This window comes from Centropristis striata, chromosome 12 (assembly GCF_030273125.1).
Source record: "Centropristis striata isolate RG_2023a ecotype Rhode Island chromosome 12, C.striata_1.0, whole genome shotgun sequence".
In the NCBI taxonomy this organism is placed as follows: domain Eukaryota; kingdom Metazoa; phylum Chordata; class Actinopteri; order Perciformes; family Serranidae; genus Centropristis; species Centropristis striata.
The window spans coordinates 28,224,800-28,244,017 of record NC_081528.1 but is presented as its reverse complement, the minus strand read 5'-3'; the positions used below and the strand labels follow the sequence as shown (position 1 = coordinate 28,244,017).

The following is a 19,218-nucleotide window of genomic DNA, read 5'->3' as shown; positions in this document are numbered from 1 at the left end:
TAGCGGACAATGTGAAATTTCAAAAGGCTTTACTTTTGAAAGAATACATCAGAATATCTTGCAATCATTTGAGGGGATCCTGAGGATGCCAACTTTCTACCCGAAGTGGAATTAGTATCTGATTATGGATGATTTTCTTTAAATTGCAATCTTCAGTTAGAGGAAATTGTGTATTATACAGGTTTTCAAAAGGCTTTAATTTTGAAATGATACATTAGAATTTCCTGAAATCAGACGAGGGGCATCCTGGCGATGTCCACTATCCACCTGAAGTGGAATGAGTATTTGATTATTTCAGGTTTTCTTTTTATTGTAATCTGAAATTTGATGGAAATACAATTAAACCGGAAAACTGCTTTTATTTTGAAGCCCATTCACACACGTGGTTACCGTAATGTCTAGTAGATACATGCATCGCGAAAACAAGTGGCGGCTTGCTTGACTGTGTTTTCTGAAGTCCAACCTCCAACAACTGGGAATCACCGCCTGATAGGCGGAACTATGAGACGGAAAGATATTTGCGCATTTTGCGCACATATGGCGTAAACAGCATGTGCCTCGCCCATTTCCGTGTTTTCCAGGAGGAGTAAAACACAAGTCGAGCCAAATACAGTGGAAAGAACTTTGCAGTAAGTGAACAACCTCTTTCTTGCTGGTTTTTTTCAAGTCTGAGATCAGATCGTATGCAGTCTATGATCGTATGAAATAGCTGTGGAAGCCAAGAATCATGTCTCTGTTCAGGCTGACTGTGACAGAGGACACTTGAAGACTTTTTAACATAATTATAAATTCTTCATAATTTATGATACGATTTAATTAATTAATTAAAGATAACTTATGCTAATTGTGTAATGATCTTATCATTTGGTTATCCTAATAATGTTGCCTGACAATGACAATGAAGCTTAATCCAAACAGGATGTTTAGTAGTGGTATAACAATGAATTTAGTCTATGGTAATGTTTATGCCTACGGCTCCTGATCACTTCTTCTTACTCTGCAGGACATGTTGTTGTTATACGTGGCTGCTTCCTGCGTGTTATTTGGTGAGTATGAACACAGAAGAAATCTAAAATGCAGGTTGAACACATTTTACTTAAGAGTCTCAGCTCCATGTGTGGGCTGTGGTGTTCAATTTTATACAATGCCAAATATTTTTCAAATGCATTCAAAGCAACTGCAGTTCATGGTATGTTCATTTGTGAATATACAGTCCATTCAGAAAGTATTCAGACCCTTTCTGAGCTCTGCAGGCAGTTCCTTCAACCTAATGGCTTAGTTTTTTCTCTGACATACATTGTCAGCTGTGAGACCTTAAAATAGACGGGTGTGTGCCTTTCCAAATCATGTCCAATCAATTGAGTTTAATTTGAAACAAGGTGGAGAAACGTCTCAAAGGGGATCAAGAGAAATTAGAGGTAACTGAGCTAAATTTCAAGTGTCATAGCAAAGGGTCTGAATATCTTAAGTCAGTGTCATATTTCAGTGTTTCTTTTTAAATAAATAAGCAAGAATTCAATTTCTGCTTTGTCATTATGTATTGAGTGTAAATTGATGAGGGGAAAGTATATTTAAAGTCTGCAACATGGGGGAAAAATAGAAGGGTTATGAATGCACCGTATCTGGAGTAAATGTAGTATAGATGGGCGACTGAAATGAAGTTTGCAGTGAGATCAAATTAAACCAAAAACAACAGCCACCACAACCCCAGTTTTTGTTGCTGTGCAGACGCTTAGCCTCCTTAATGTTTAATTAGCTTTAAATTTATGTTTGTATTTAAATTATACATATTTATATATTGCACTATTTAAATCATTCACATTTTTAATCAAAAATAAGGTTCGTTATGAGGTCCTGAAGTGTTTTAAAGGTGAAAAGAATTGATACACTGGAATATCACAGCACATGATATATGGGTTGTACTTGTATTTTTATTTTGAAACACGACGTAATTTTTTGTTACTGATTTTGTGAAGCTTGAGAAAGGATTTATGTTATATAACAGTAGAGAATAATTAAATAATGCCCTCATTTCTTATTTTTTTTGTGGCCACAGAAACAACCGAAACGTGCAAAAATGTTGATCTACATTGATCTTTTATTACATCATGCATATACAAACTAATTCACAAATGTTTCGGTGGTATCAAATGTATTGAAGCTACAGGTACATCTCAAAATATTACAATATCGTGAAAAAGTTTAAGATTTTTTGTCAATCATTTCAGAAAATGAAACTTGTATATTATATCGATTCATTACACATAGAGTGAAACATTTCATGCAAAAGGAGGCCCAACCAAGTATTGAGTGTATAGAAATGAACATACTTTTCAGATGCCTGACATTTGTGTTTAAAATATCCTTTTTTTAAATTGATCTTATGTAATATTCTAATTTTCTGAGACACTGAGTTTTGGGTTTTCATTATCTGTAAGCCATAATCATCAAAATTAAAAGCAATACAGGCTTGAAATATTTCACTCTGTGTAATCTATCTATATAATGTTTGAGTTTCACTTTCTGAAATAATTGACAAAAAATATTGAACTTTTTCCATGATATTCTAATTTTTTGACATGTATTTTTATGACCTGTATGTTTTCTACATGTCCTCAGGTGTTTTGTATCTGACTGATGGGAATATTCCCTCCATCTTCACTTTTTTTCTTTTTTTTATTGAAGGTTCAGCTGCTGGTTTGACGGAGGAAAAGGAGTGCTATGGCGGTACCTTGACTTTGCCGTTTGATTACATACCAGTTCTTTTCAAAGGACAAATGTACTTCACTCCGAGTAGTGGGGGACCCAGGAAGCTAATCATGGATAACGGGGAGGTGAGCAGTTTTTGTGCTATAATTTATACTGATATACTGAAAGTCAGTAGTTTTAAATGACCAGAATATGCTCTCTGTCCTCAGTAAATTTATTTTTTATTTTCCTCTGATTCAGGCAAAGGACCCACGGCTCATAGTGTCTATGACTGCAGTTCAATTCAGAGATTTGAGAGATGAGGGAACTTTTTCCATCTCAACTGATAATCGCACACTGCTGGATATCATCAGACTGAACATTTTAGGTGAGATTACACTATGATGTAGAGTTAAAGGCTCTGATCTATACTAGATCTGAAATAGCTATTTTTGTTGAGGCATGGGCAATAAATCAACCCTATTTTTGTATGTTTTTTTTTTAGACTGTTCTGACAAGATTACAAAGTATTACGGGGATACTTACTTCGGCTCTCCCCCTAGTGGCGCTGAACTCCTGGAGTTCACTCGCCTTCATAGTAAGGACCAGCCAAAGGTCCTCTGGAATCGTACCGACCCTCAGACCAATAGTGGAGGCAGAGTGCGGGTGACACGTAATGGGAGATCATGGCAGATTAATGACCTCACTCAGGCAGACATCGGCCACTACAGCTTCAGAGCAAAAGACAACTCTTGGCTGCAAACGACTTTTCTCAAAGTAGAAGGTGAGATAATGATTGAAGCTGTGTGGTTGTTTTTAGACTGCTGTGTCTCTGACTACATGTTCTTATATAGTCTTTATCACACACAGAGCACGTTTCAAACCATATTGCCAAGGTGGACAAGTCATTCCTCGTTGACATGAAACCTGCTTTAAGAGGTGAGCTGTGGACTGTGAGTTTTACACCTAAGGGTGAGTTGTCTTCCATACCATTGGTCAGAGAACGCAGGCTGGTCAACAAATGGAATTTTCAATGGAGAATTCAGCTCTTAGGTCTCGGCATTGACATTGATCCTGTGAAACACGGAGACTCTGGCACCTTTGAGTACAGAGACCAGCAAGGCAACCTGTTCCAGACTGTAACAATAGATGTAAAGGATGGTGAGCAACTGCACATTATTTTGGAATAATAAATGAAAAAACTGTTGCTGACAATACAGTTAACATAACCTCCCTCCCCTTTTCGTCTCCTTGTACAGAAGAGATTTCTACAGCTGGTATTTTTGCTATTGTTGCTGCGGCTGTCTTTGCGGTGGTTTTCATCGGTTTAATCGTAAAAAAGTGCTGTTGTAAAAAGAGCTCTTCTAAAAGGGACGCGTCCACACCTCCTGTGTTTTACCATGTAAGTACTTACTCAAATGGGCATTCAGACCAGCTGTTTATAATCTGTGTTGTTACTTTTACTTAAATATCCTCCTTTTTAATTGCAGAGTTCGACTCAACCTGCAGGCCCGAGTTACTCTGCTGCACCTGCTCCACATCACTCTTATCAGCCAACAAACTCCTTTGTTCCTACAGAACCGACAACTACCTCCCTCGAGCCATCGGTAGGTGTTACACTGAGGTTTCAAACTGTGAGGCAAAGATACTGTGTGAGGTAAAAGGCAGGTGCATGGTGGCTGCTGTGAATACAAGAAGTTAGTTATTGTGGTTTGACTCTTTGATTTGTTCTATGTCCATCTAGGATGTCCATATGTATTTGAAACAATGTTTGCTTGCTGTAATCATTCTTCCTGTTCATACTGGCCCTGAGAGCGGATCTATTCTTGATGTGCTTCAAATCTAGCTGATGGGGGGACAAAATCCAGTTTCCAAAATGTATATGAAGTCCACATGAGTCTGTAGCAGTCTGAGTTAATGAAGTTGGTCTCCTCCAGAGTTACCGCCTTTTCTTTTCTCTTTCCTTCTTATGATTCTCTGGACAGAGATGTGGCAGGGATAGTAATACAAGGAAGCATATTTAATCAGAAAAGATTCCTAAATGACACTGCTCTCAGCAAGGTCACCAGGTCATGACTTCTGTAAAAGAGACATTGCTATTCAGCTTCTCAAATCTATTGTATTATAAGTTTCATATAGTCGTATTATATTTGAGAGAAGGCAGACATCATTATGGCTGATATCTACAATGCTTGAAACTCGCACCCACAATTGTAAGAAAAAGCATGTGAACCCTTTGAAATGACCTAGTTTTCTAATAATAATAATAATACATTTTATTTGGAGGCACCTTTCTTGGCACTCAAGGACACCGTATAAAAAGATAGAAAAGATTCAGCAATAAAATACAATAAAATACACAGAATTAATAACAATACAATACAAAAGATAGATTTCTACATTAATTGTTCATGAAATGTGATCTGATCTGCATCTAAGTCCCAAGTAAAACAAACACAACGTGGTTAACACAATACAACACACACAATTATAATATTTCATGTTTTTATTGAATATCTCCTTGAAACATTGATAATGCTGGTAGAAAAAGTAAATGAACCCTTTGGCTAATGACTCCATTAAGAGCTAATTGGAGTCAGGAATTAGCAAACTTGGAGTCTTAACAATGAAATGAAATTTGAGTGAGGTGTAGAGATACTTTGACTTGTAAAAAACACTCAAACTTTTTTAATTTGCCATTCATAAGAACCATCTGCTCATGTGAACCCTGCTTTGCAAAAAAAGAGATCTCCGAAAACCTGCGATCGAGAATTGTTGGTTTGCATCAGACTGGAAGGGTTACAAGGTAATGCCAAAGACTGAAGGTATTCACCAGTCCACAGTTAGACAAAAGGTCCACAAATAGAGATGATTTAGTGCTGTGGCTACTCTCCCTAGCAGTAGGGATGCCCAGCCCAGTTAATTCCAAAGGCTCAATGCAGAAAGCTCAGTGAGGTAAAAAAGAACTCCTGGTTAACAAGTAAAGACTTGAAGTAATTATTATAACTGGATAACTTCTCTAGACAAGACAAGCCAGGCATGGCATCCATGGCAGGACAGCACAGAGGAAGCTGCTGCTTTTAAAAGAAATATCACTGCATGCCTGAAGTTTGCCAAAGGGCACCTTGACACTCCACAACACTACTGGGAAAATGTTTTATGGACTGATGAAACTCAGGCTGAATTGTTCATGAAGAACATGTAGCATGACTTATTGTGTAAAAAAAAAAAAAAAAAAAGCACTGCATACCAACATGGGAACATCATGGATGTGTTCAATAAAAACATGACGTATTATAACTGTTTGTGGTATTAGGTTAAGCACGTTGTGTTTGTCTTTACTTGGGACGTAGTTGCAGATCAGATCACAATTTATGACAAATGAATGCAGAAAACTATTCAAAGGGTTCACTTACTTTTTCTTGCAACTGTAAATAATCTGGATTGATTAATTAGCATTACAGGAAAGAATCCTGAACAGAAACACACATTTGCCTTTTTAACCTTCTCTTCTCTCTCCAGGTTGCAGCTGTTGGAGCGCAGACGACCGATCCAGCTCCTACACTCGGCTCTGATTGTCTCTCCTCGGATCCTGGGCCACATTTTGAGGTGAAGGGACTGAGATCTCCCTCTGCTCCCCCCCTCAATTCAGACTCAACTCTCAGTGACGTTTATACGTCAGATAAACTCAACTTTCTGTAAGGAGTTCACTGAAAATTTCAGCGATGCAGAGTTGAATTTAGCATTGTACTTTAACAGGGATGCAGCCTTTCATTCCTCGCTTGTGTGAGATATGTAAGTAATAAGTTAGGTTCCTTAGTAATAGGTTGTGAAGTATGGAATATAAATTTGTAGGGCATAAACTCAGGTTATATATGGAATCCATAATGCACTTTTTCTTGCTGCCAAGAATAATCAAAGGTGCTATTACCTATCAGTGTCTTTGATGTGTTTGTTAAGCATTTTAAGAATTTATATATGTTACCTTTTTCTTACAAAGCATGAAAGAAAGAAAAAAAAAAAGTCCAGCACCTGAAACCGGAAACACCGGAAACTATTCTCTCTCTCACTCTCTGGCTGCGTCTCGTGTTGTCTATTTCGCATCCCTACTCCCCTCACTTGTGCCGTTCACTTGCGTCTTAGTCCCGCCCACCGGGGCTGCATGGAGAGACGCAGGGAAACGAAGCAAGGAGAGAGGATAGAGGAGACATCAAATAAGAGACATGGGATGCACCCTCTGTCCGTATATTTAGCTTGTGTTTAAGCTGGAGTTTTTCCATAAGCTCTTATTGCCTTTAAAAACTGCTTTGATCAGTGTGGTGTAGTGGAGGGTATGTGCTAGTTAATGGTGGAAAACCTTTTTTTGGTGGTTTACAATAAGCCATTTAAATATATATAGACATACCCACTTCCTTCTTGGTAACCTGCCCATCTACCTCATGTTACAACCTACCTCATCTACTAACAGTATACTGCTCTATAAAGCCTAACTGCAGTATGCAAAGGGCGAAAACGAGAAAAACTGCTTTAAAGTTTTTAGGTAAGTGATATGACACTTTTTTACATGTATTGCTGATGTATTTTTTATGCTAAAAATAATTTTGTGCATTGCTGTAAAAAGTTCCAATAGTAATGCAGAGTGCGGTAACTACAATGTTGTCTTCTTTCAGCTTTTATATTTTGTTGTCAGTGAATAAACATTTTCAAATTGATTTTGTTATAAGTGTATTTAAAAGTGTTTAGCAACTCTATTCAAAGATTTTGTGTATTTTAGACTTAATACTATAAGGTAATGTTATATTTTAGTCTTAATATAATTATATCTTACTTTTTTTACTTCATCACTATCTAGATAATAATTTCCCTATCAAATAAATTTAGAATGTCTATTATTCTTGTCTTCACTATTCAACACAATGAAGAAATACAAGGCTACACTGTAGTAGACTTTTTCCAAAGCAGACCGTGGTAAGTGCAATTACCTTTAAAATTGATATCTAAGTCTGACAAACTTAAAAGATCCTGATTAATTATTTTCTGCCCATCTAACATGTTAAAAGTACTCCTGCAGATACAAACTTTATTATTTATTATAGACTTGCCATCTATTTAGAAAATAATGATGCAAACTAATCTGTAGTGCACTTTGTGTGTTTCTGTTAGTGCTGTCTAATCATATAGATGTTTCTGTGTGGGTAATATAATCAATAATCAAAGTATATATTTTTAAAAAATCACTTTAGTGTTTTTTTCAAAGACTATATACATTACATCTATTGCACCACATCATTTTAACTAAAGCTGCACACATTCACAGGAGGAAAAAACATTTTTTTCTTCATATTGCAGTCATGTCGAACATGCTGAACATTACAAACACCTTATAAAACTTTTTGCTATAAATCTATGCCAGACGGATGTCACATCATTGTTTCAGTTAATCTGTATGGCTGTTCAAATAAATCTAACACTTTTAAAGCAATCACAAGTGGAGGCGCTGTTCTGTTCTGTTCTGTTCTGCAACACAGAGCTCACAACTGCTCATTAATCACACGGTAAAATGTCTGCAGCTAAGTTAGATTCACATTACATTATGCCCAAATGCTGCACATACTAATATTAATGCAGGTAACACAGGAAGTGATCAGACATGTTGGTGGCATAAAAGTTAAAGGTTAACAGTAAGTGCAACAGTCAGTATAAGATCAAAATATTAATTGACAGGCTAAATATGATTTGGTGAAACTTGGTTAGATTTCTTGTAGGTTAGGGTATTGTGGAACATAAGGAAAATGTACTTTTAATTCATCTTATTTTTAGTTTAAATATTTTTACCAGTGTTAACTATGATAACTGTGCAGTGTGTGTGTTAATATACATTTAGATGAGGTGATACAACATCATGGAGTTAGTGACCACATTGATAGATCAGTATCAGTATGTCAGACCATTCGCTTTGAGGCTTTCATTCAAATAATGTGTGTCTACTGCTGCTACACACATACAGTAAGGACACATTGCCTCACTATAGAGAATAGTGGTTACTATGTTCCTTTATAAGTGCATGTAAATAAAAGTGTCACATGAGACAACAGGAATCACAATAAGCAAAGCAAATAAAAGTGGTTCAGTGATGCATTTCTTACTGCAGTTACACATACTGTGGAGTAAAGCTCAGTGGATATAGGTAACTAAAAAGCTGTGGCAGGGCTGTATAGGGCTTACCACTCCTTCTGGTATAACATATACATTATATACTATCCAGAGTCATGGTGTTTCTTTCACAGTAGGTGGGATGCAGGAAAACCACTGTATTGTAGAATAATCCTTCAAAATGTTGAGATCAGTTTGATGTTGTTGCATCACTCTGTGGTGCTGCTGCTGCTGCTGGTGGTGGTGCTGGTGCTGCTGCTGGTGCTGCTGGTGGTGGTGCTGGTGCTGCTGCTGGTGCTGCTGCTGGTGGTGCTGGGATGCACTGGAGAATAAACTGTCGAATATACAGACGGGGTACAGGTTAGGTTTTTGGTATCAGAATTAATAAAAATTATTTGCTTTTTCAGGCAAGTAGATGGTGCTGAGTTGAGCTTCATAGCTTTGTTTACAAGTTGACTTGTTCAAAATACCTGTACAGTAGTTCACACATGTGCTACTACTTTACCTGAGTGTTCGTGGATTTCAGAGCTAAGCGTGACACAACACACAAGAAGATGAGGAGTCCTGACACACACAGAGAGGAGCTGAACAAAATGGATTCAACACCTAGAACCAGGTCCTAAAGCAAGAAAAAGAGAAAGTAGTTAATATCCAGTGAAAAGGCAGTTGGACAGCCTGGTCAAAAGAGCTGGTTCTGTGGTTGGAGCCAGGTTGGAACGAGAGACATCAGGCTGTCTCATTCTTACAGAGATTCTACCAGATTAACTGAATTTCCCCTCGGGCATAAATAAAGGCATTTTGATTTGATTTGATTTCTCCTAAAACACAATACATGTTGCAACTCACCACTCTGGCGTTCTCATCCTCCCTGAATCTGCTTCGGTGATTCTCGTAGCTAAAATGACCCAAGAGGTATATCCTGTAGCCAACAGAGATCACGATCCCTAAAAGTGAAACCACATACATGGCCAAACACACAGTCACCTGGGAAAGATAAGTTCGACAAGATTAGGTGAGTTAACGAGAGAGAGAGAAAGTGAAACTGAGGGGGACAAATAACATTTAAACTTCAAATTCATTAAATCACAATAAACTTACCATCCTCTTGGATGGATGAATCTCAGTGTAGATAGACAGGATTCCACACACAAGAAACTTAAACAACAAAAGAAGAAGAATTCACCCAAAGTATATTTCATGTTTATCATCATGGCAGCTGGAGAAGTAACCAAAGCTTTTCTGCATCATCTGTATTCCCTCACAGGTTGATGGCATTAAAAGAAAACATCCATAAGCAAAGAGAAGTTTGTTTGAAGTTTGTTTAGTGCTTGAGCCTCACTAACTGAACTTGACTTATCGGAATACAATAGTTTGAGATTTGCTTTTTTCCCTTTTTTGAGTTAGATGAGAAGATCGATACCACTCTTTTATTAGAGTGATATCAATCTTCTTTTTCGTTTTTTAAATTGAGGCTTTAAAAAGCCAATCTGATACTGTACATTGTAATTCTGAAGATAAGTGTATACATGGTTAACTGAGCTGGCCTACCAAGGACCTCCCCTGGCTTTCACCTGCAAACTCGAATAGACACAAAGGGGTTATAAAGACATCAAAACAACAACAAAGAGATGGAAAACAGCTGTAAAGAGACACAAAGAAACCACAAAGACACACATAACGACTATAAAGGGGTGCAAAACAACCACAACAAGACTCAAAATCACTACATGACTACAAAGAGACACAAAGCGACAACAAAGAAACTTAAAGTTACTCCAAAGACACACAATGCAACTACAAAGAGACACGAAGCGACTACAGACACAAAAATATATATATAAAATGAGTAAAACCAGACAAAAAAATAACTAAAAGACCAATACAATTATAAGAGTGCATGTGCCAAATGTTATGTACCAGAGCTCCCTGCCAGAAGGGGATGAAGAGGACACAAGAAGTGATCCACTCTTCTTGTTTCAGATTGAATCCCATCAGGATCTCTGCACAGCCGAACATCACGATGGCAATCTGGGAAGGCGAGAGGAAGGATGGATCAGTGCACCTACAGTGAGTAACAGTTTGCAGCTGATCTTTGGGTACACATGTCAGTTCATGTTACTGTCATTACTGTGGCCCTGGATTGTTTGATGTGTTACCCCAAGACTTCTGGGCTCATTTCGGGTGAAGCGATACAGGGGCTTGGTGGAACTCAGCAGCTTCTGCTCTGCCACCTGACTCCCAGTTCCTGTTGTCCTCTCTCTAGCTGTTGACTCACTTCCCTCCATTGCAACACTGTGCTTGGCTGTGGTAGAGGAGACGAAGAGTTAATCAAACCACATGTTTATTGCCCACTACTAAGCAGATATAAAGAGGCAGAATAAGTTTAGACATATGCAGCATGCAAGATTGTAAAAGCAGTCTCAAGGGATGGAGGGTGATGTACAAAAACATGCAGAGACCTACCTTATTTTAGTTTCTCATGCAGAGGAGCAGTGTGGATTATAACGGGTAGGGAGTGTTGTGGACTGAGACAGGAAATGGCGGAACTTGAGACTTTTTGTTTTTTTAAATTAAGGGGAGGAGCTGAACACTTAGCAAGTCACAGGCTATGGCTGTTTCTCACTACAATGCCTTCTCAGTCGCCAAGTTCAAATCCCACTGAGATCAGAGTGGAAATCCAGGGACGGGAGACAACAATGTTACATTTTAATATGAAACAGCAGAACGCTTTGTTTGCGGATAAAGAATATTTTAAATGTCAACATGTTTCGTTTCTAAAAGGTACTAAACACGGGCAAACATTGTAAAATGCATTAAAACTTTTTAGAATTGTGTGTTTCACATTGCACCCAGGACAAATATTTGTCAAATTTTATTACATATTCAACTCCCTGAACTCCAAAAGCGGCGGGATTAAAAAGCATGTTTTCTTTCTTTGCCCAAAATAAACCGTTCAATATAAAGAAACCGACATTATCGTCTGAGTTTTAACTTTACGACGGTCATTGAATGGATCATGTGTCAGAAAAAGTTAAGAAATAAGCTTAAATTGTGATATTTCTTCGAAATCAATGTATTCTACATTACTCATTTAAAATATAGCTTTAACATCAACCAGATTCTGATGTAACCATTAAAGTTACTGGGAAGCCATTAATGTTTTGCTCTGACATTTTTTTTTTTGCAGAAGAGCGGTCACGTGACAAATATTTACTGAAAATCGGAAATAACTGCAGACTGTTTACACAGAGCAGGTTGGAAAATATGGTTCGGAAGTAGATTTTGTAAAAATGCACATAGTTCAAGATGTAAACTATGTGGAGATCCCAATATGTGGAATTCATGACACAAAAAAATAGAAATTCAACTGGCCTGTTTTTCTTTTGTATATAATTTACTCAAGATATTCTGCACAGAAAGACGCCCTGAAACATGATAAAAGCAGAAGTTATTAAATAGGAAGGGTTATGATAAATAGAATAACAAAATGATCACATTAAATCAAAACAGTGATAGGACGTTATAAATAACTTTGAAGGTGATCTTTACATGTTATATAGTCAGTGGTAGAACAGGACTTGATGTTGGAAGAATGCTGTTTCAGAGTCTGGGAGCAGCAGCAGAAAAAGCTTGGTCTCTACTGGCTTGAATTAAATGTGAGTTTGATGAATATAAATATGTGACAAGTAGATTTTAACTATTTATGTTTATATTCTTCAGTCCTCGGATTAACAATTTTCAGTTTTTGCAGTCGGATGTGGCCTGAAGTAGGGCTGAAGTTAATATATCATTAGAATGAATGTATTATAAATTATCAAAAACATTTGCCGTTTATTTTTCTGTTGACTGTTGATAGACAAGAATCACCTTAGCTCCAGACAGAAGTTTTTTTTTCTCTTAAATGCAAAAAGCACTGAAAATACCTGCAGTATTGATCAGAGTAATATTTATTAGGTTTGAAGGCAGTCATTGTAGCAGCTTTTGAACTGCTGAATAGATCCTTATTCATTCAGTCAGTAAACTAAAGCAAATAAATAATGTTATCCAGAGAATATCTAACTATCAAAAATAGTCTTGGATCTGTGATAGTTGATATTTCTTTATTCATAATTTATTTTATGACAATGCATTATTGGCACAAAATACATGATACTTCTAAAATCCTTCTAAGATAGATGTGTTTTTGCATCACCCTCATTCTAGATATGTACAGTCTGTCTTATAAAACCATCCTCTTAACAGACAGTATGTTCCAGTTTAAGATGAGTGTTTGTCTGGTATTAAAAAAATAATAATTCATCTTTATATACATTAAATACCATGCACAACAATACTGAATATGGTAAAAAATCTAAATATCAGTAGATCATACTCAAAGTTATTAAAACTTTCTTTAAATATAACATTGTTTGAAAATTGATAAAAATGTTGAGCAGTCAACAAGCCGTCCGGTACTCTGAGGTGTGTCCTCATGGTGCCAGGGACACTCTACCACCTAGGTGTGAATTTGGTGCCTCAGGAACATGGCAGGCTGGTCTCCACCTGCAGCACAACAGATTATATCAGTCAGTTTAAAAACATCTGAAATAGTATGTACTCAAACAGAAAAGCAAACTGCACCGAAGTCTTTACCGAGCAATAGTTTGAGTAGGACGGCAGGTGATGCTCCAGGAGATATGTTGCTCTCTGTCTAATCTCTCCTTCACTGTTGTACTGAATGGCTTCTAACAGCGAGAGCCCGCCCTGCCTCACAAACTCCTCTGCCACCTAAAGAGAAGGAAAAAGTAAAATCTGTTACAGATACAGCAGCTTGGTATATCTAGTTTGGTTCTCCCTACTTAGCAGCATCATAGTTTTTACCTGTGGACCGCTAACAACCAGCATAAACAGGACGTCCATACTCAGAGTAACCATCTCTTGCTCGGCCATTTTAAGTGTGGCACAGAGAGCAGACAGCAATCCACCATGGGCCAGCTGGACACAGAAGTCCTTTTTCTTGTGGGCAATGTTTGCAAGAACCCTCAGGATCTGACAACAATACAACAAGAAGCACAGACAAGTCAGATAGAGTGTAGGAATGAAGGATTAAAAGAAAAAAGAACCCTTTACATTGTCCCAAAGATAAAAAACAGACATACGGTTCATTATCATTTGCTACATTCGAAAGCAGTGATATCAAAGTTCAGCTTGCACCGACCATGGTATTGATGCCTTGAGAAAAAGGGAGTAGCTGGATCAGTCCAGGGACCAAGTTGAGAGTCAGCAGAGCAGAGCAGAAAGCACTGGAGTGAGCTTTAACAGTGAGACGGAGACAAACATCATTATCCACACAAACTCCTCATAATTCAGTCAATCCTCAGATGTTTATTCTAAATTTATAGTACCAAAGGAAAAGCCATAATTTCAAATGTCAATGACAGAACATCCACTCAAAAACAAGTTTTCATAAACAGTAAAATTATCATAAATCTGGCACCAGAAGAATGTTAGTATGTTTTATAAAGCATTTTATTGTGTTGCATATTTGAACAAACACCTATTCAGTTTTGTTCAACAGGTGATGCACAGGTGCAAAATGACCCGTTGCACAAATAGAATACAGACTTAATATTCAATAATGATCAAAGTATGATTATTTGTCTGCTTAAAGCCTTAATAATGTCGGCTGATGTGAGCTATCCCTTAACCCCCAGGTCCCTGTCGCTAACGGAAACAAAGAAGAAGGAATGGAGCTGGTGAGGAATACTGAGCCAGAATACATAACAAAAAAATCCCAAATTACACAATTTTAAGTAGGGATGCATGATATATTTCGGGCTGATATATTATCCATAGATATTGGGAGAAGCAGGTAATTATTGGTTCATGGTATTGGCTAAAAAAACTCTAAATACATCCTAAATTTAAGGAGCAAAATCAGAGCAGCGGTATGTGTTTGAGGCTCAGCAGAGAACATTACTGTAACAGACTCATCAAACCTGTGAGGTTGTTGAGAACCCAGGCACTCTCTCTCGCCAACGCTGGCTGAGTCGGCAGGTAGACCTGAAGAAGTGCACACAGAGCGACCACGATACGAACGTCACCCACTAGAGCGCTCAGGTCTTCCACTGGACAGGAGGACAGGAGGTTTCCCACACATCTCAGCAGAGGACAGATAAACTAGAGCAAAAACACATTGAATATAAATGTCAGTTAAAATACCATACTGGTTAGTATGTGTACTTCATCCCACCAATTACAAATGGTGTTTCCATTAAGGTTACATGATTTGTAAAATTGGACAATTGTGGCTGATTTTCCTAAACATGGTTATTTATTTATTTTTTAATGTGTTCGGATTTTATAGTCATGTGATTTTGATGCTTTTCAGCAGCCGACTGCAATCTCTGATGTCGAGGCTTTCTTGAATGCACCAACGATAATGGCATGCAACTGCTTTTAAAAGTTAAAAAAATGTTTACTGTGATGGATAACCTGTCTCAAGGTTTCAAATCTCTGCAATTAGTTTTCATTTCATGCTGACATGAACTAAAACCAGTAAGAACTTAAGGATTTCATCTTTACTCATCAGCTGTGCTGGTACATGAGACAGTAAAGAAAGAGCAGAACAAACAAACAAAAGCAAGAGAATTAAAAACCATCAAATACAACGTTAAACTGTATTTAATCCATTCATTTCCTCACCAGCTCCATTCCTTCTTCTTTGTTTCCTTCAGTCACAGCACCACCTAGTGACACTAACAGGGAACTGCACTGTAACAGAGCCCCCTGAGCCAACAGCACTCTGTTGTCCTTCATGCTGTGGATTGAAATAAACGCAGAGAATGTTTATGGCACCATTATGTATATTGACAACTGAGTAAATGTCAGTGTTGATAATTATTTCACCTGCATGTGAGGTAGTGCAGACACCATGCACACTCAATAGCCGGTGCCAGGCCAAACTTTGGGTCAGGAGTCAGGACTGATAACAAGTGTGAGGGTAAGCTGGAGGCCAGGACCATCCTGCAGACACAGAGGAAGAATATCATACATCAGTGTGTGATGCGATCAGTGCCTCACAAGGTAAATCATTTAAACAATTTCTGTAGAAAATGGAGGGATGAACTGGTGTCATTACGGGATTATTTTCTCTGCTGCATCTTTTGCTTGGAGAAGCTGAGAGAGGGTGAATCCTACAGCTTCCACCACTGCAAGGTTATGTCTCTGGTTCTGGACACAAACACAGAAATATTAAGAGACACATGCCAATCTTACTACATTTAATCCTGTGTGGCACCAAGAGCTACGACAGAAATAGGTTAAATATGAATTACAGACATCATAACAAAGCACATTAGTGTGACTACGGTGTCGTTGCAATGTTGAAGGTTAATGAATCTTGTGAGTTTACCTCTATACAGCTGGCCAGAGCTGGTATGATTCCCTGGGCCAGCAGCTTCTCTTTTACAACTTCGCTGTCTGGGCATAAATTGCCAAGCGTGTAGAGACACAGCTCCTGTGTACACATGAACACACATGGAAAGTCAAAAATCTCCTGCATAATAAGGTGACATGCCTGGTCCTGGAGTGGGTACTCACAGTGAACTTGGTGCTCTGGCCAGACAGGAAGGTGAGCAGGTACGGGGTGGCGGGCAAACAGGCTGGTGCCACGTTGGTGTGGGTAGAGTGAGACAGCTCATGAAGGCACCGGACAGCCTGCAGACGACACGTGGCATCAGAGCCAGTGAGGAGACCAACCAGGAGCTGTATAGTGTTCTCCTGCCTACAGGAGGACAGGGTTACACACAGACATGACACACAAGAAACAGACACAAATGTCCAGAACATCTTTTGATGTGATGACAAATGTTACATACTTGATGAAGTTGAGCTGTGCCGATGGGTCGCGGAGAGTTTTACTCAAGACTTTCAGGTGGACGCCCCTCTCCGGCCCGCTGTGATGAAGTTTGTGGATCAAACTGACCACGTCCTGAGGAAATGAACAGGTTCAGATGGAAGGTTTCTTATTCGACCTCCCAAAACATTATCTATCTGAACGTCTATCTCACCGTTTCTTCGGAGTTCGTGTCCATGGTGACCTCTGGCTGGTCCTCATCGTCAATCAGCAGGAGTCTCTTGCTCACAAGCTGTCTGTCTCTGCGGGCTTGTCTCAGGGCTGCAGCATTTTTATATAGACAAATATCATGTCACCTTCAGTCATCTGTGAGTACCTTGTACTTGACTGTTCAAAGTCAAGATGCAATACAAGCCATCAATCTGTCAGATTCAGAGACAAAGCGGCCCTGTGCTGTGAATGAGTGAGACTTTGACTGTAAGGACGTCACAGCAGCTGGAGGAATTACCTTTATAGTTTTACATCTTGGCTCAACATAGTGCTTGGTGATATGACAAAAATCTTTTTTGATATAGGTAATTTCTGTTATTCAATAAGTAAAATGTCTATATGAAATAGCATGGTAATGCTTACTTTTCTCCTGTGTGGATTAAACTTAATATTTAAGTCTCAAAAGACTTGAGTGCAAACTGAACAGAGCTTCAAATTATAGAGACTAAATAAATATATACACATTTGAGTTTGTATGTGCTTATTATGAATTTAGACGTGTTATTTTGTGTCATGGTATCTCGATTTCATCACGATATAATATTTCATTGAAGACCATAAATCATGATATTGAATTATCACCTTGCCCTAGACATCAGTGGATTTTTCTCCTCCATGTATTGTGTTGACTTCTTGTCCTAAAAACATACTGTATAAAATAAAAGCTGTCAAATTACGTCATAAACTTGCACTCGCTCATAAGTATTAGTTAGTCCAGTGCCCATATAAAGAGATTTGCAATTATTAAAAGTTACCAATTGTCATACCCAAAGTGTTAACTCTATGGAGTCTTGGGCTATTTTGTCCATTTTTGAATCCTTTCCCACCCTGCCTGTATACAGCACTTAAAAAATGTTTAAATGCCATGTTGGTATTTTTTTTCAGCACAACCTCACACTATATGACTTAATAATAATTTATTTTTTATTCTGACTTACTGGATCAACATTTTGAACAAAAAACAAACATAAATGTGATCTTGTGTTTGTGTGTGATCCTGTCATCCAACTCTGTTTTCTATTCTAGTGTGACTGTATTTCATTTGTGTGTTGTGTGTTTAGCGTAACAATTTTGGTCATTTTATGTATTTTTTAGTTATTTTGTGTCAGTTTTTGGTCATTTTGTGTCTTTTTTCAGTCATTTTGTGTATTTTTTTTTTAAATGTCATTTTGTGCTTAGGCGCTTTTGGTGACTCCAGAGGGTTAACGCTACATGACACATGGCCCATATCTTAGCACTTAACTAAGATATTAAGTCTATAACTAAGTCTCTAGTTGACAGAGTGCATGTTTACTGACTCACATCTCTATTTAACCTCTATACGGGAACCCTTTTGAGAGAAACTGAACAAACAAGACCTGTTTAGGTTGTGGTCTAGGTTATCTAACGTTCACACTACGAAACAGCTACTTCTAGGTTAACTTTCCATTGCTAACACACACATTAAGTCTCTTTTCTGTGTGATGGTTTATCTGTTACTTCAAATGCCGTCTTTTCCCCTAATATATCGTTATTTTGCCTTTTTAATTAACAGAAACGTTAGAAAATAAATACTTTTCCCACTTACCTTTCTCTTGCTCTCGCCTCTTTGTCTTGATCTCCTCTAAACTGTCGCCTTGTCGACCAGCTTTGTGGCGAACTTTGTTTAACCTCCACATTGTTTATTTTCGGGTCAACAACATGCAGTTAAAACATTAATATGTTTTAGTTTGTTGTTCATTTCTTGATGGAAGCTGTTCAGTTTGTGGCCACCAAACAGAAATTTAAGTTCTTCTTCTTTGGTGTCTTTTAACGGACCTGTCATCCGCTGCAGCGCCATCTAGCGGCCACTCCTGGCAGAAACAGGTACTGCACACTCCGGTGATTATATTGAGTGGTACAATGCTTCATTAATCTTCTGTCTGATCACAATGACGGACTTAAAGTACTTCAGGTAGGCACACAGCATTTAAAAAAACTATGAAGTTTAATTTGTATTAAAAGGATAATTTACAATGGATGTATGAAAGCTTTATCAAACATTTAAAATTTTTGTTTAAAAAAAGTTGCTATTAACAATGCATTTAACCCAATAACAAAGTAGGCTGTTGAAAAACTTTTCTATGTATTTTTGAATAAATATACAACTTTGCGATTCTATTTTTTCTCCCCAAGAGCTGAGTTAGTAAGCTGGTCATTTTTTCTAGATCTTTTTCTTTTTGGGGGGCAATTTTTTTTAAAATTTATTGGACAGATAAAGAGTGTAGTGGCAGTAGAACCAAGGTGGTTGT

General features: G+C 37.8%; 3 protein-coding genes across 3 annotated transcripts; 1 reads left to right on the top strand and 2 right to left on the bottom strand.

The window, feature by feature from the left end:
- Nucleotides 1-397: 397 nt before the first annotated feature.
- Nucleotides 398-7,631, top strand: LOC131982159 (uncharacterized). The gene is made up of 9 exons (XM_059346743.1): nt 398-629; nt 1,004-1,046; nt 2,686-2,834; nt 2,950-3,076; nt 3,194-3,472; nt 3,559-3,849; nt 3,948-4,090; nt 4,179-4,295; nt 6,211-7,631. Exons 2-9 carry the CDS (start codon nt 1,007-1,009, stop codon nt 6,388-6,390), a joined length of 1,326 nt encoding a protein of 441 aa, XP_059202726.1. The 5' UTR covers nt 398-629; nt 1,004-1,006; the 3' UTR covers nt 6,391-7,631.
- A 628-nt stretch (nt 7,632-8,259) lies between these two features.
- LOC131982158 (uncharacterized) lies at nt 8,260-11,554 on the bottom strand. Its single transcript, XM_059346742.1, has 7 exons — nt 11,305-11,554; nt 10,998-11,143; nt 10,759-10,869; nt 9,940-9,996; nt 9,688-9,825; nt 9,347-9,460; nt 8,260-9,175 (listed from the first exon to the last, which is right to left on the bottom strand). The coding sequence occupies exons 2-7, from the start codon at nt 11,124-11,126 to the stop codon at nt 9,032-9,034; spliced, it is 693 nt and encodes a 230-aa protein (XP_059202725.1). The 5' UTR covers nt 11,127-11,143; nt 11,305-11,554; the 3' UTR covers nt 8,260-9,031.
- A 1,366-nt stretch (nt 11,555-12,920) lies between these two features.
- On the bottom strand, nt 12,921-19,157 carry tmco6 (transmembrane and coiled-coil domains 6). Its single transcript, XM_059346384.1, has 13 exons — nt 18,516-19,157; nt 16,893-16,999; nt 16,701-16,813; nt 16,423-16,606; nt 16,235-16,339; nt 15,962-16,053; nt 15,730-15,846; nt 15,526-15,640; nt 14,820-15,000; nt 14,039-14,133; nt 13,702-13,869; nt 13,474-13,608; nt 12,921-13,383 (listed from the first exon to the last, which is right to left on the bottom strand). Exons 1-13 carry the CDS (start codon nt 18,604-18,606, stop codon nt 13,357-13,359), a joined length of 1,530 nt encoding a protein of 509 aa, XP_059202367.1. The 5' UTR covers nt 18,607-19,157; the 3' UTR covers nt 12,921-13,356.
- Between the last annotated feature and the right edge of the window lie 61 nt (nt 19,158-19,218).